The sequence below is a fragment of the Elephas maximus genome, chromosome 7 (assembly GCF_024166365.1).
Source record: "Elephas maximus indicus isolate mEleMax1 chromosome 7, mEleMax1 primary haplotype, whole genome shotgun sequence".
Taxonomy (NCBI): domain Eukaryota; kingdom Metazoa; phylum Chordata; class Mammalia; order Proboscidea; family Elephantidae; genus Elephas; species Elephas maximus.
The window spans coordinates 71,701,904-71,719,018 of record NC_064825.1 but is presented as its reverse complement, the minus strand read 5'-3'; the positions used below and the strand labels follow the sequence as shown (position 1 = coordinate 71,719,018).

At 36.1% G+C, this 17,115-nt stretch overlaps 1 protein-coding gene across 26 annotated transcripts in view; it reads left to right on the top strand.

Annotated features, from left to right (window-relative positions):
- SOX6 (SRY-box transcription factor 6) overlaps nt 1-17,115 on the top strand; it is a 657,692-nt gene that overhangs the window by 309,035 nt on the left and 331,542 nt on the right. For all 26 annotated transcript variants that reach the window (XM_049890540.1, XM_049890534.1, XM_049890527.1 and 23 more), the window contains one exon: nt 15,073-15,280. In XM_049890540.1, coding sequence (XP_049746497.1) covers nt 15,073-15,280 — 208 coding nt within the window. The remainder of the gene's footprint in view (nt 1-15,072; nt 15,281-17,115) is intronic.

Sequence of the window (17,115 nt, the reverse complement as noted above, 5' to 3'; positions counted from 1 at the left end):
TTAAGCTCCCGTCATGGTCTTCAGTTCATTTAAAGCATACTAACTGCTTTGCTGATTATAAAAAAATATATAGTTTTTTTTTTTTTTTTTTTGGTAAGTGCACTGGTATCTCTAATGGGGAAGAAAAGAAAACCTGCAAAAGAGAGCATGATAGGATAATAGACTTGACTCTAGAGTAAGTAGTTACATCTTAAGAAGAGCTTTGTGGAATCATTTGAGACTATGCATAGCAGTCAAGAAACTTGCCACTTCCAACTTCCTTGGTTTCAAGGTTGAAATTGTCTTATCCAATTCTATCTAGCCTGGTAGTGTTATTTTACTTGGGTATCTTTTTTTTTATCCTATAATAGGGTGAGTACTAGTAAACTGCCAAATGAAAGTAACTGCATGGAGTTGGTAGGCACATGAATCAGCCAATGGCTGAACCTTGCTAGAATGTTGCTGCATCAGATGGGGAATTCACTATCAGGCCTGCCTGCCTACCTGAAAGCTCTTCTTACTGTTCCACTACCCAAAAGTTGTAAGATATTCTCATCTGTGAGATGTTGTCCCATGGCATCCTATCCTTAAATCGTGGTGTTTTTAAGGCAGTGATAGTGGTTTGTTGTTGTTCTTCAGACTATATTGACTACATTCTATTCAGGGTATTGCTCTTTAAGAAGGAAAAAGAAACAAATTGGAATGCACTCAGGGGATAATGATCAGAATGGCCTAACCATGTCTTATGAGGAAGGAATGAAAGAAACAAGGATATTTTCCTAGAGAAAGAGAAGATACAAGGGTAGTATAATTGTGTATCGAAGGAGCTGCTGTTGTGAATGTTTCCGTGGGATAGAGCTATAGGTTGAAATAGTAGATTTCATATTCCTGCAAAGAATAATTTTAGAACAACTCTCCAGTGTGGAATGCACTGCTTTGGTAGGTGCTCTCTCAGTGGAGGTGTTTAAGGAGAGGCAGAGAGGCCACTTGTCACAGATATTGTAATAGGCAGCACCACCACCATTTAATGAACACTTACTAAGTAACAGGTACTCTTTTAAGTGTTTAATTTTTATTAATTCATTTAATTCTCATAATAGCCTATGAGTTAGATTCTGTACTGCTGTTGTTACCACTCCCGTTTTACAAGAAAAGGACATTAAGGCACAGAGAGTTTAACTAATTTGTCTGAGGTTATATGGCTAGCAGGTGGAAAAGCTGGGATTCAAACTAGAAAATCTGGCTCCAGAGAGCCTGTACTTTGTTGTTGACTACTTTACTCTGCCACCTTCTTTTGTACCAGGAATTCAAGTAGTAGATGGGATTGACCAATTGGCTTTTTGAGAACCTTTGAATACTGAGATTGTGATTCTATATATGAGACTGATAGTGAATAGATAATGCAAGGCTTTTGTATGTGCTTGTCTTGGCAGGTTTGGGTACTTTAATAATGTTTCCACATTACTTGTTCATTAAATTTGCTTCCACTTATTAGGTGTCATGATGATGAGGCCATTTGAAAAATTTTTGGTCTTATGATTTTTCACCTTGCATCAAAATAACATTTTAAAAACAATAGCTTTTTCTTCTTAGAATTTAAGAATCATGGCATTTTAACAAATATTGGAACAAATCTATATTCTGACATATCTATGGAAAATTTTATTGTTATTAAACAGTGTAGTAATAGTATAAAGTGAGATAATGCTATTCTGGCTTTGAGAATGCTTTGTAAACCTAATATATTCTACCAAACATCATGCCAGGAGTAATCTATTGGTAATTAGAACCAAATTCAGCATTTTCATTCATGTAAGTTTCTTTAATCCAATGCTTTTCCTTAAAATACATCGCATTAGAGAAAAATGTACTTTCTTTTCCAAGAAAGAATGTATAAATGTTAGCAATTTAGTTTTCATTATATTAAAAAGGTTAGATTTCCTTTGTTAGCAGGAAATTATTGGAGCCTAAGAAAAAAAAATTTTTTTTTTTTTTTTTAAGATTAGGTAAAGCTTTTCTGTCAGTCACTCAGTAACACTATAGTAGAAGGCCTCTTACACAGCACAGTGGGGCAGTACTTTCTGGTTAATAAAAAAAGTTTAAGGTGCTTAATATAATATGTTAAAATACATAATTAAACACTTACTTGTAACTTAAAATATATGAACATAGTGTGCCCCAAGGGGGCAGGGAAGTGGGGGCAGCCATCTGCCCTGCCAGAGAAGATTGAGTACCAACAGGTTGGGTTGCCAGTGCATAGTGATTTAAAACAAAGTGAAAATGATTGGCTTCGTTACTGTTTTTAATAAAAATAATCCCCTAGTCAAAGACTACCAGGAAGATACCTGTAGTTGAACAAATTGGGTTTATTACTCATTGCAGTAGGGAGCCATGGGGTTTCTCAGTAAGAGAGTGTTAGAAAGATCCTATTTTAGGATTTGGGTGTTGTTTGGGTGATTTTGCGTAGGGTCTAAGAAAGTAGAGGTTTGCTATAGATTGCTATAGCCACATCATGATAAATGGAGAAAAGATTGACGTTGTCAAGGATTTCATTTTACTCGTATCCACAATCAGCATCCATGGAAGCAGCACTCAAGAAATCAAGAGACTCATTACATTGGGCAAGTCTGCTGCAAAGGACCTCTTTAAAGTGTTGAAAAGCAAAGATGTCACCTTGAAGACTAAGGTGCGCCTGACCCAAGCCACGGTATTTTCAATCGCATCATATGCATGTGAAAGCTGGACAGTGAGTAAGGTAGACTGAAGAAGAATTGGCACCTTTGAATTGTGGTGTTGGCAAAGAATATTGAATATACTATGGACTGCCCAAAGAATGAACAGATCTGTCTTGGAAGAAGTACAACCAGAATGGTCCTTAGAAGCAAGAATGGCGAAACTGTGTCTTACATACTTTGGACATGTTGTCAGGAGGGATCAGTCCCTGGAGAAGGACATCATGCTTGGTAAAGTACAGGGTCAGCAGAAAAGAAGAAGACCCTCAACAAGACGGATTGACACAGTGGCTGCAACAATGGGCTCCAGTGTAACAATTGTAAGGATGGCGCAAGACCGGGCAGTGTTTCGTTCTGTAGTACATAGGGTCACTATCAGTTGGAGCCAACTCGACAGCACCTAACAACGACAGCAACATGGATTAGGTGCTGCCAGAAGGCAAGGACAATCTATGACTGAGTATGTCAATAAATCTTATCTATAGGGAGGACAGACTAGAGAGAGGATAAAGCTCTAAAGAAGCACCTGTCACTCATATTAGACAGGAGAAGAGGGTACTTGGTAATTTGTGGGTTGCATAGTAACCTTGTTTTTGTCTGGGCTTAGACAAAATTATGAAGTGGCCTTGTTTTGTCTTACCTTATTATGGTCTCAGAGTGACCCTGACTTGTCTTGGTGTTTTGTGAGATTGTTTATGTCCAATCAGAGAATAACACAGCCTAGATGTTAGTTCCAGGACACCTTCGAAGAACACTGAGGCCTGGCTTTAAGTGTCAGACCAGTTCTCAAATGGCAGAGGCTATTTTCTTTCTGCCCTTATTTCCTGCACCCAGTTGTATTGTTATTTTTAAAATTTCAACAGGGATTATAAAATTGAGAACCCAGATATAAATCTTTACATTTGCCACCAATTGATTTTCAACAGAAGTGGGAAGAAAATTCAATGGGACAGAAATAGTCTTTTTAACAAATGTTAGGACAGTTGGATATACATATGCAAAAAAAAAAAAAAAAGCAACCCCTACCATATACCAGTCACAAAAATTAATTTAAAGTGGATCATAGACCTAAATGTAAGAGTTAAAACTATAAAACTCTTAGAAAAAAACATAAGAGTAAATATTTGTAGTCCTGAGTTAGGCAGTGGTTTCTTAGATAAAATACCAAAAGCATAAGTAATTAAAAAAAAAAAACAAATTGGACTTAATCAAAATTACAATTTTTGCATGTTAGAGGACACCATCCAGAAAGTGAAAAGACAAGGCACAGACTGGGAGAAAATGTTTGCAAATTGTATATCTAAGAAGAGAATTAATGTAAAGAACTCTTATGACTCAATAGTAAAAAGACAAATAACCCAATTAAAACATGGACAAAAGACTTGAATAGACATTTCTCCAAGGAAATATGAATGACCAAGATGTATGAATATCTTGAAGATATTCATATATCTAAGATATATGAATGACCGATAAGCACGAGAAAAGATGCTCAATATCGTTATTAGGGAAAAGCAAATCAAAACCACAAGGAGGCACTACTTCCTATCCACTAGAATGGCTTAATCAAAAAAACAGGCAATAACAAGTGTTGACGAGGATGCAGAGAAATTGGACTCCATACATTGCTGGTGGCAATATATACTTGTGCAGCCACCTTGGTAAACAGTTTGGAAATTTCTCAAAATGTTAAGTATGGAGTTACCATGTGACACAGCAATCCCACTCCTAAGTATCTTTCTAGGAGAAATGAAAACATATGTCCACACAAAGGCTTGCATGCAAATGTTCATAACAGCATTATTGACAACCCCTCAGCCCCCCAAAGGAAATAACTCAAATGTCCAACAACTGGTGGAGGATAAGCAAAATGTGCTATAGTCACACACTGGAATATTACTTGGCAATAAAAAGTAATGAAGTACTGATACATGCCACAGCATGGATGAACCTAAAAAAAACATTATGCTTGGCAAAAGAAGCCAGACACAAAAGACTACATACTGTATGATTCCATTTATATGAAATGTCCAGAAAAAGCAAATCTGTAGAGACAGAAGGTAGATAACTGTCTTGGGCTGGGAGTGGGAGTGGAAAATGAGTTAAATGGGCATAAAGTTACTTTTGGGGGTGATAGAAATGTTCCATAATTAGATTGTGGTGATGGTTGCACAACTTTGTAAATATACTAAAAATAATTGAATTGTGCTCTTAAAATGGGTGAATTTTATGGTTTATAAATTATGTCTCAGTAGAGCTGTTAATTAAAAAAAAAGCTTCTACAGACAATGCAACTACCGTTGCCTTGAGTCTGATTACATTGAGTGTAATCTTCTTAGAAAAAGCTTCTTTCGCACTTATATTTCATTTGTTATAGAATGTTTAATTAAGGTAAGTAATATCAATAGTCAGTAAAAATGGCATAAAGGAGCTTGAGAACAAACACAGCCATCAGTAAGCACATCGTCAACTGACGAATAGCTAAAGGATTCAGGCATGCTGGAGAGGGAACTACTAATCAAAGCCGGCCTCCATTCTCATAAATTATTCTGTGTTCCTCTTTCAAAAATGACTTTTATTTTTCTTTCTTACATAGGTAGTATGTTCACTGAGGATAAATTAAAAATATAGATAAGCAAAAAGAAAATAAAGATTACAAATGATCTTACCACCATTTAGGAATCACTATAAATATTTTGGTATATATATTTCCAGTTTTTTCTTCTTCTGGTCACATTTACCCTTATGCACACATATAACAAAATTGTTACAAATACTACTTTATATCCTTTTTTCTATTTAATAGATCTTTCCTTGTGAATAACCTATTTGTATGGTGGTTTTTTTGCTATTTATATTTAACTCTGAAAATAGTATTTATTTTCTGATTAAACATTTTTTATAATAGAACATTTACAAAGTATAGAGAACTTTAAAAAGAAAATAAAAACTATCCATTATCCCAGCATTCAGAGGAAACCATTACTAGTAATTTATTGGGTATTCTGAACTCTTGTTTATACATCATTTTTTTCTAAAAATCTATATAATTTTTACACTTAAAAATATTTAATTTGGGTGAAATATATATAACATAACATTTTCCATTTTAAACATTTTTAAGCATACTATTCAGTGGCATTAATTACCTTCACAATGTTGTGCAACCATCACCACTATTTATTTCTAATTTTTTGTGATCACTCCAAACAGAAACTTTGTACTCATTAAGCAACTTCTCCTTTCCCCAGCCCTTGTTAACCTCTAATCTACTTTCTTGTCTATGAATTTGGCTCCTCTAGATATTCCGTATTTCATTTTATTTCACATAAGTTTGTCTTGGAAGAAGTGCAGCTAGAATGCTCCTTAGAAGCAAGGATGGCAAAACTTCATCTCATGTACTTTGGACATGTTATCAGGAGGAAGTAGCCCCTGGAGAAGGACATGATGCTCGGTAAAGTAGAGGGTCAGTGAGAAAGAGGAAGACCCTCAAGGAAAGGGACTGACACAGTGGCTACAATAATGGGCTCAACTAGCAATGATTGTGAGGATGGTGCAGGACCCGTTGGTGTTTTGTTCTCTTATACATAGGGTTGCTATTAGTTGGAACCGACTTGACGGCACCTAACAACAACAACATGTTATTTCGTATAAGTGGATTCATATAATATTTGTCCTTTTATGTCTGACTTATTTCACTTAGCATAATGTTCCCAAGGTTCATTGATGTTGTAGCATGTATTAGAGCTTCATTACTTTTTGAGTGAAAAATATTCCATTGTGTGTATTTATCACATTTTGTTTATCCATTCGTCTGTTGATGGACACCTGGATTGTTTCCACCTTTTGGCTATTATGAATAATGCTACTATGAACACTGGTATACATGTATCTGTTTGCATCCTGGCTTTTAAATATTTTGGGTATATCCCTCGGAGTGGAATTGCTGGGTTGTATGGTAATTCTATGTTTTACTTTTCACGGAACTGCTGAGCTATTTTCCATAGTGACTGCACCATTTTGCATTTTCACCAGCAGTGTATGAGGGTTCCAATTTTTCCAGTTGCCAGCACTTTTTGTTGTTTTTTATAATAGCCATCCCAGTGAGTGTGAAGTGGTATCATTGTGGTTTTGATGTGCAGTTGCCTAATGACTAAAGATGCTGAAGCATATTTTCATGTGCTTGTTAGCCGTTTGTCTATCTTCTTTGGAGAAATGTAGTATTGACCTCTTAACAACATTAAGTCTTCCAACCAATGAACACAGGTTGCCTTTCAATTTACGTAGGTCTCCTTTAATTTCTTTCAACACCACTTTGTACTTCTGTGTATAAATCTTTTACCTTCTTGGTTAAATTTATTCCTAGGTATTTTGTTCTTTTAGATGCTATTATAGATGGAATTGTTTTATGAGTTTCCTTTTTGGATTGTTCATTGATGGTGTATAGAAACACAGCTAATTTTTGCATGTTGATCTCGTACCCTGAAATTTTGCTAAATTATGAATTTATTTATTAGCTGTAGTAGCTTCTTAAGGATTCTTTGGGATTTTCTATATTTAGAATCATGCCATCTATGAATAGTTCTTTCCAATTTGCATGGCTTTTGTTTCTTTTCCTTGCCTAATTGCTCTGTCTAGAACTTCTAGGACAATGTTGAAGAGCAGTGGTGAAAGTAGGCATCCTTGTCCTTGGTCTTAGGGAAAAGCTTTCATTTTTTCACCATTGAGTACAATGTTAGCTGGTGGTTTTTCATAGTTTTTCTTTATCATGTTGAGGAATTCCTTTCTACCATATTTTGCAATAACATGCCCATGTAAGTAACACTCCCTCCTCCCCCACGTAACACATACAAAAATATCATGCAGGGAGGTTGTGCAGTTGGCCAAAATAGAGTTTAAGCCAAAACTGTTAAAGAGACAAAGAAGTATATTATATATTGATAAAAGTGTCAATTCATCAAGAAAATAGCACAATTAAAAACATACATGCGCCTAACAACAGAGTCACAAAATATATGAAGCACACGTTGACATAAGTAAAGGGAAAATAGCCAGTTGTGCAATAACAGCTAGAAACTTCAATACACCAGTAATGGATAGAACATCTAAGAAGAAGATGAATTAAAAAATAGAGGAATTGAACATTACAATCCAGCTAAACCTAAGAGATGGAACACTCCACCTAACAATGGCAGAATACTACTTCCAAGTGCATGTGGATCATTCCATATTCTTCAGTATAAGCCAAAAAAACCCAAATTCATTGCCGTTGAGTCGATTCTGACTCACAGCGACCCTATTGAACAGAGTAGAACTGCCTCAATAGGGTTTCCAAGGAGTGGCTGGTGGATTTTAACTGCTGACCTTTTGGTCAGCAGCTGTAACTCTTAACCACTGTGCCATTAAGTTTTCTGCAAAATGTCTTTTTTTAAATAATTTCTTAATATGGCTAAAATCATAATATCCTCAAATAATCTCAAATTGGACATGCAAGTTGCCTGTAATTGTTTCAAATTAAATTGTTATAAATTTAAAATGTTAAATGCATTCTCAATGGTAGCCACACATACACACACACACACAGAGATCTAAAAAACATACATATCAACACTAAATTCAGCATATATAATGTTTTAATGACTGTGTGGTAGTCCATTGTGTAGCTTTATTATCTTTTATTGAATGAATCTCTGAATCTCTTGTTTTTTAAAATCTCAGTTGGTAATATTTTGTTTAAACAATCCTGTCATTGTTAGAACAAACCCTTGCCCTTGGCTTTAATTTTTGATTATTTTTGACATATTCAGTGAACAGTTGTTTCAAGTACCAGTTTATCAGTCAACAATTTACTTAACTTTTTGTTTGTGCTCTGGAGGCATATAGAAGAAGCATGAGATATGGCCCCAACCCGTCAAGATTTAAATTTAGTTGTAAATATGACTAATACATGCAAAATTATAGTGAATAATTTATCTTAGTGTATTATTAACCAAGTTGTGTGATTCTGATTAAGTGCTTTGATGTGTAGTTCAGGGAGGTAGGAGGATAGTGAAGCCCAGAATAGCCAGGGAGGGCTTCAAGGATAAAACGAAGTTCGATATGAGCTTTGAAGAGTGGGTTGGGTTCATAGTCAAAAAGAAAGCAGGGTAGTCCAGAGGAAAGGAACAAAATGTACAGAGGGACAGATCTGAGTAAATTTTATATATTTACAGTACCATGAGAAAGCTAGGAGCCCTGGTGGCACAGTGGTTAAAGTGCTCTGCTACTAACCAGAAGGTTGGCGGTTCCAACCCACCAGCCACTCCACAGGAGAAATATGTGGCAGTCTGCTTCCATAAAGATGTACAGTCTTAGAAACCCTATAAGGCAGTTCCACTCTGTCTTATAGGGTTGCTATGAGTTGGAATGGACTTGATGGCAGTAGGTTTGGTTTTTTGGTTTATGATAAGGCTATTTAAGTTAAAATCCTCTGGATACCACTGCAGAGCAATCAGTATTGAATAGCAACTTCTGAAAAAAATGAACAATATTTATTATAATATGATTTGTCTTTTTTTTAATATTTACTTTTATATCCCTTTAGACACTGGAAAACATCTTAATTACATATTCTCGATTTGTGAAAATTGCTCTTCTTTTTTAGTAACTCTGCCTAATGACTCTTTGTACTACCGTTTGCTTTTTCAGTCATCTACATGTACCTTACGTACTGTGTTTAATTAACCTCCAGTGAAATGCTGTTTAGATAATCGAAATCAACATCACATTAGTTCTTGCATTGTATCTTGGGGTCCTTTAAGAGAGTATTTGAAAACTTTTCTTCCCTGTTAGGTTTAGTGGGGCCACTGAGGCTAATAGTTGAGAGAAAACAAATTTATAATGAACTTTATTCAAATGACCTAATGCTTATTAACTCCATGTGCTCTGGTTATATTTTTGTGTGTGATATTCATGAGCTCAGTTATGTTATACAGTGGCTCTTTTCATAAGAGAGGTCAAGTGAAGAGAAATAATCTTCCAAAGTTCTTTTTTAAATTACAACTAACCAGACTTCTTGAAAATGTTTATAATTATGTGCACATTATAACATTAAGGCAGAGCACATTTATTTTATGTTTTTTTTAAAAGTCAGGTTTGTTGAGGTATAATTAATATACAGTAGAATTAGCCCTTTTAGTGTACACTTTTATGAGTTTTGACAAATACGCATGCAGTCATGTAACCACCATCACAATCAAGACATAGAATACTTCCATCACCCCCAAAATTTCCTCATGACCCTTTCTAGCCAGTCACCCCCTCCGACCTCCAAGCCCTGGCTACCATTGAGATGACTTCTGTCTCTGTGGTTTACCTTTCCCAGAATTTCATACAAATGGAGTCATACAATATAGCCTTTTGAATCTGGCATTTTTCATTGAGCATGTTTTTGCGATTCCTCCACATTGTTGCGTGCATTAGCATTTTGTTCCTTTTTGTTGCTGAGCCGTAGTCTATTGTATAGATGTACTGTTATTTGTATGTCCTCGATGGGTATTTGGGTTCTTTTCAGTGTGGGGCTGTTATGCATAAAGCTGCTATAGATATTTGTATACACATCTTTGGCCATGTGTGTTCATCTAGAAGTGAGATTGCTGGGCTGTGTGGTAAACATATGTGTAGCTTTATAAGAAACTGCCAAACTGCCTTCCAAAGAGGCTTTACCATTTGCATCCCACCAGCAGTGTACAAGTGTTTCAGTTGCCCTATATCCTTGTCAGCACTTGGTGTTGTGAGGTTTCTAATTTTAGCCATTTTTACTGGATGTAAAGTAGTATCAATTTTTTTATTGTACTTTAGATGAAGGTTTAAGTAGTTTCTCATTTAACAGTTAGTACACATATTGTTTTATGACATTGATTAACAACCCCACGACATGTCAACAACACTCTCCCTTTTCAACCATGGATTCTCTATTACCAGCTTTCCTGTTTCCTCCTGCTTTCTAGTCCTTGCCCCAGGGCTGGTGTGCCCCTTTGGTCTTGTTTTGTTTTATGGGCCTGTTCAATCTTTGGCTGAAGGGTGAACCTCAAGAGTGACTTCACTACTGAGCTGAAAGGGTGTCTGGGGGCCATACTATCAGGATTTCTCCAGTCTCTGTCAGGCCAGCAAGTCTGGTCTTTCTTTTTGAGTTAGAATTTTGTTCTGCATTTTTCTCCAGCTCTGTCTGGGACCCTCTTATTGTGAGCCCTGTCAGAGCAGTCAGTGGTGGTAGCTGGGTACCATCTATTTGAACTGGACTCAGTCTGGTGACGGCTGTGGTAGATGTGGTCCATTTGTCCTTTGGACTGATCTTTCGCTTGTGTCTTTAGTTTTCTTCTTCCTTCCTTGCTACTGAAGGGGTGAGACCAGTGGAGTATCCTAGATGGCTGCTCACAGGCTTTTAAGACCCCAGATGCAGAGTACATTTATTTCATTACCTTCTTAGAGAGCAGTGTTTCTTATATGCCTACTCCTTACATATTGACTATCCCATTATCCAATATTTCACATTTATGACACTAGTAAAAAACCTACTATCTGACTATTTTGCACATTAACAATGTATGTCTGGCAGTAACAAATGCTGAGGTGTGAGGCAAGAGTAACGCCAACTGTGATGGTTAAGGTTGTGTGTCTACTTGACTGGGCCATGATTCTCAGTGGTTTGGCACTTATGTAACGATATTGGCACTTATGTAATGATATAGTCATCTTCCATTTTGTGATCCAACGTGGTCATCCTCCATTTTCTCGTAATGCCGATTTTCGCATAGCAACCTGGTCTTTAGAAACTAACCATGTTGATAAGTGAAGAATGGGTGTAGTGGGGTCAGGATTTGTGCATCAGAATTACCTGGAATGCTACTCAAAATTCATATTCCCGGTCCCATCCTTGGGCAGGGAGTGTGGAAGAATCTGTATTTAACACACTTGCCAGGTGATTGTTCTACACAAAGAAGTTTGAGAACCACTGCTTTAGGGAAATATCACCTCAGATCTTTCTGTGGCTGTGCTGCAGTGACATGCATCAAGACTTGATAGATATTATCAATGGCCATCTTGCCTTAATTGATATGTCATAAGACGTGTTTTTTTTGGAAATGACAAAAGATGCTGTTTTTTTTTTTTCCATTAAGAAAGCTTACTTAAAAATTACTCAGCTGCCTTGGAAAAAAATTTAGAGATCCTTTTGTTATTTCTTTTTTTAATTTGGCATTATTGATTTTATATCAGACAATAATCTCCTTATTTTAAACATTTGGTTTTATGGCTCTTTTTAATCAAATGCTACTTACTGTCTGAGAGTTTGTCGTACTGTGGTGGTTTACGTGTTGCTGAAAACTATGCCATCGGTATTTCAGATGCCAGCAGGGTCACCCATGGTGGGAAGGTTTCAGTGGAGATTCCAGGCTAAGATAACTATGAATAAAAGCCTGGTAATCTCCTTCCAGAAAGTAGCCTGTAAAAACCTTACGGATTACAACAGCTAGTCTGACTAGCTTGCTTTGGATATGTCATCAGGAGGGATCAATCACTGGAAGAGGATATCACATTTGGTGAGGCAGAGGGCCAGTGAGGGTCAGGAAGAGCCTCGATGAGAAGGATTGGCACAATAGGTGCAATGATGGACTTGAATATGCCAGTGATCATAAGGCTGATGCAGGATCAGGCATTTCATTCTGTTGTACATAATGTCGTCATGAGGCACAGTAGACATAACAGCAGCTACCTGTCTATCTATCTATCTGTCTGTCTCCGTCTGTCTATCTGTCTATTTGTCTAGCTGTCTACCTATCTACCTATCTATCTAAATGGGATGAATTGCCTATAGACCTCATTTCATTAACAGCCATTTTTTTTTAAGTTTTAGAAGGTAAAAAATTTGAGGGCCATAAATGGTAACTTTTGCCTTTTTCCAGTGTTCCCAAGGATGGTATAGGTGATTTATACAACTTAAGTCATTTATGGTTCTATTCTCTACTTAAATTGGTGCTTTGGTTATATATTGCAAGTAGTTTTTGAGACTTCCTTGGAGAAATCATGATTTTCAGCCTTTGTTCTGCTTGGTAGTGTTAAACCACTTTGCACAGATTATAAGGCTGAGGACAGTGTGGGTCATCTTTGCAACAGGAACCCATGGTTATTGTCTGTGATACAGGCTGACAGTAACCATATTCCCATGAATAAAAAAATCAGGGAACGTGGTCTAATTATGTCTCATAAGCTGTACATGATAGGACAGAGTAGAACTGCCCCAAAGGGTTTCCGAGGAGTGGCTGGTGGATTCGAGCTGCCGACCTTTTGGATAGCAGCCGATCTCCTAACCACTAGGGCTCCATCATAATCATAACTCCCTGGAATGGTCAGTTCATTCTTTACTTTCAGCAAACTAACACTCAGATATGTTTGCCAAAGTCATTTTACCTCTTAATGGAGTCGTTAATCTTTTCTGCATTCTCATTGCTAGCACAATGCAGAGCACAGAGCAGACGCTCAATACATTTGTACTGAAATAAACTAAAAAGGCTAAAATAAATCGGACAGGGCAGGGAAGAAAGCTCCTCCTTATCTTCTTCCTAGATTTTTTCCTTTCCCTAGGAATTTTTTTTTTTTATCTTATTTAATGTTTATAATAACTCTGTAGGACAATGCAGAGTAACTCCTTCTTTTAGATGCCAGCTATGACTTCTTGATTTTTAGTCATAAAAATATGGTCGCTGTCACCCTGAACCACAGACAGTAACCATGAGAATTCAGAAAAGATTAAGATTTGTCTCACAATATTTTTTATCAACTTTATTGAGATATAATACATACATCACATAATTTACCCATTTAATATATTCAATTCAATGGTTATTAGTAAATTTAGTAAGTTTATAATAATTAATTTTGTTCAAGACTCAGATCAACATTTTTTACCTCACAGTTCCTCAGGTCTAGAGGGAAGAAAAACTTCCTTGCCCCCATTCCTAGATCTTTTCCTTCCCTCAGTATAATAGTACCCACCGTCTATTAACCACCACTTCTATGAAGTCAACACTGTGCCTAGTTGATTTACAAATGTTCTCTCACTATATGCTCCCAGAAACCCTGAAAATAAGTTTCATTCCTACATTATATACAATGACAATAATACCTAAATACCTAACATTTATTGAGTACAGTTACTATCTCATTTGATATATTTGAAAAGGTGTTTCTCTAGACTCTATTTTCCTTTTCACCTCCATTCCCATCAGTTATTAATATTAGCTCTGTATTATTTGCCTCATGCTTTTTTCTCTTTAGCTCTTGAAGCTTGCTGGGCTTCTTTGTGGTGAAGAAGAGGGATGTAGAAGCAGTTAGGATTTTTAAGCTTCTGATGAGAATCACAAAACAGTAGATGCTTTTCTTCACATTTTTTTTTTTTTTTTAGATAGGACAAGAGAATACTTATGCACAGACAGAAAAGATAAATGCAAGACTGCAGAACACTGTAATCATATATCTGTTACTTCCAAGCCTCAGTTATGATTTAGAGAGAGACACAAACAGGTCCTTTCTGTAAACTTTCAGGTGTTTGTCATTTTCAATCTAAGATTTGCTTTTTCCTCCTCAGCCGATGGATCTAGACTTCATACCAGTTAGTTAACTCCTTTGTGCAAATGTTTCTGTAACAGATCTGTAGTTTGTAAATGCCATGTGAAAAAATATTACGTAAATATGTGCTGAAGTATCAGTGGTAAGGGATAGAAAGAGGCTCCTGTAACTTTAGACAGATGTATAGCCAGAAAAAATTAAGAAGAAAGATTCTCCCCTAACCCCAGAACATAAAAATATTCAGACCGGCTAACTTTCTAGTACTGATTTAAATATTTTATACGTTTTCTGATGAACAGTTAACATTGGAGACTGAAGCTAATTTTTCTACTGGTTCTAAGTGTAAAGGGTAATACTTTTGTTATTCTACATGTTTCTTAGACCAAGGGAAGATTGTTGGTAATAGAAGTACCCTATTCAAAGAAATACTTTCCCAATCCTAATAATTATTCATCGAATCTAAATTATTTCAAATAAAGGGTGTAAATGAGTAAGACATTTGTGTCTGTTTTAAAGTTGTTTTTTCTTTTTTTAAAACCACTGAGGCTGTTTTATAATTCCAAAAACTAAACCATTTAAATGTACCATTTCTGATAATTGTTTCTTCAGTGTTTAGTATTGTTTAAGCAGATATAGTTAATATATTTTATTTTCCTTCTTGGCATCATAAACTCTCATTCTGAATTTGGGATTTTTCTAGAACTGTAAGCAAGGAAACTTACATTCTAATGGTTTTAATTTTATTTTGTCTTCCTAGGAATCAGAGAATAATAAATTATGTTCCCTATATTCGTTCCGAAATACCTCTACCTCACCACATAAGCCTGACGAAGGGAGTCGGGACCGCGAGATAATGACCAGTGTTACTTTTGGAACCCCGGAACGCCGCAAAGGGAGCCTTGCCGATGTGGTGGACACACTGAAACAGAAGAAGCTTGAGGAAATGACTCGGACTGAACAAGAGGGTATGTGTGGACTTAACCGTTGGGCTTTTTTCCTCCTAAAGGTTCCAGGCCTTTTAATAAAAAAAAAAAAAGTGGGATTTCAAGGGCCAGAGACGTGCATAATTGGCACTAGCTAGGAAAAAGTTATTCAGAGGTTACCATAGCGATGGCAGATTGTGATCCACTAGAAGTGTTAAGCAGATAGCTCTGTTTTTCTAAAACTTGGTGCATTTTGTTTGGTTCTTATGATAACAGATCAAGATTTTAAACCGACTGTAAGCTTTACCCTGAAAAAAGGCACTATGGGAATTTTCCCAACTACAACTTTATTTTTCATTTATTCTCCCTTACTTTCTTTTGGTGGACAGTGTTTCCTCATACTAATATCAAGTGTTCAGAAGCAAAAACAAACAAAAATAAATTTGATTTATTTTTCTCATTTTTATAAATATTTTATCTTCAAATGTGGAATTGAGAGTTGAAGATTTGTAATATTCTGAGGCTACATGTTCAAGGGGTGGTGCTTTGACACATGAGGTCTAGTGCAGGATCCCACGGCTACCTTCTCTACTTTCTCCACAAGAGTCTGCTGAGGTACACATAGGTCCTAAAACAGAGATGAAAGAAGACTCTTCAGTAATATTTTTAAACTAAATAAATCAAGTCTAAGTGACTGCTATACTGTGTTTTTTCATTTTTCTTAATGTACAGATTTTAGGCCATAAAATGTAGGGTAATAAGACCTTGGATTTATTACTGGCATTGTAAGTTAAATTTAGACCTCTTTGGCACTATGGGAACCCTGGTGGCGTAGTGGTTAAGTGCTACGGCTGTTAACCAAAGGGTGGGCAGTTGAAATCCACTAGGTGCTCCTTGGAAACTCTATGGGGGAGTTGTACTCTGTCCTATAGGGTTGCTATGAGTTGGAACGAACTCGATGGCACTGGGTTTGGTTTTTTGGTTTTGGCACTATAGGGGAATGGAGACTTGATATCATGGATTTTTTCATGCAACACTTTTATTTTTAAGGGATCAAAATTTTTAAAGTTTCAGATTATTTTTTGTGGAAGTGTCTGCTTCCCTGTTTTACTAATCAGATTATATCATACAAAATGTAAACTTTTCTTTTTGATGACTCAGGGTCACAGTGTGGTAGACTAGAAACTTTAATACGTATCTAAAACCTGCAGTAAGTTTTTCAACCTCTCTAAACCATGAAGTTTAAAATTTGGTATATACTAACACCTGACTTGGCAACTGCAACTTTTTGAGGATCAACTATAATAAAGAATATAAAAGCCTCTTAAGAACTGTAAAACTGTGTAAACTTGAGGTGTTATGATTATCACATTAAAAATGTAAATTATTTTACTGGGCTATAATGAAATGATGCTCCCCAAGATCTTTGAGATGATCAGGACTATTTAGCTTTATGATCATTTTCCTGTAATTACTAAACTTTGGAGTTCTTGTGTCTGATACACATTAAAAAAAAAAAATACACACCCCAAAATATAAATATATTTATATATATAAAGTACAGGTACATGTGGCATGTGTGTGTGTGCATGTGTGTTTCTCCATCAATATCACATTGCAGGCTGTTACTTCTGGCTTTGCTATAAACACTTTCTAATTTGATCCTTCTGGGAATTTATAGATTATGAAACTAGATGATTATGATATCCTGTACTATATATAAAATATGAACAAATTTGTTCTGAGCAAGTTGCTGAGAGATTCTCTGATGGGTAACATATGTGATCTTTAGTGCATGGACTTTGTGATGAGCCTTCTGGTTGCTCAGAGACTTCGTTTTCATGGTTCTTGGCTCTGTTCTAGAATAATTGAGGCTC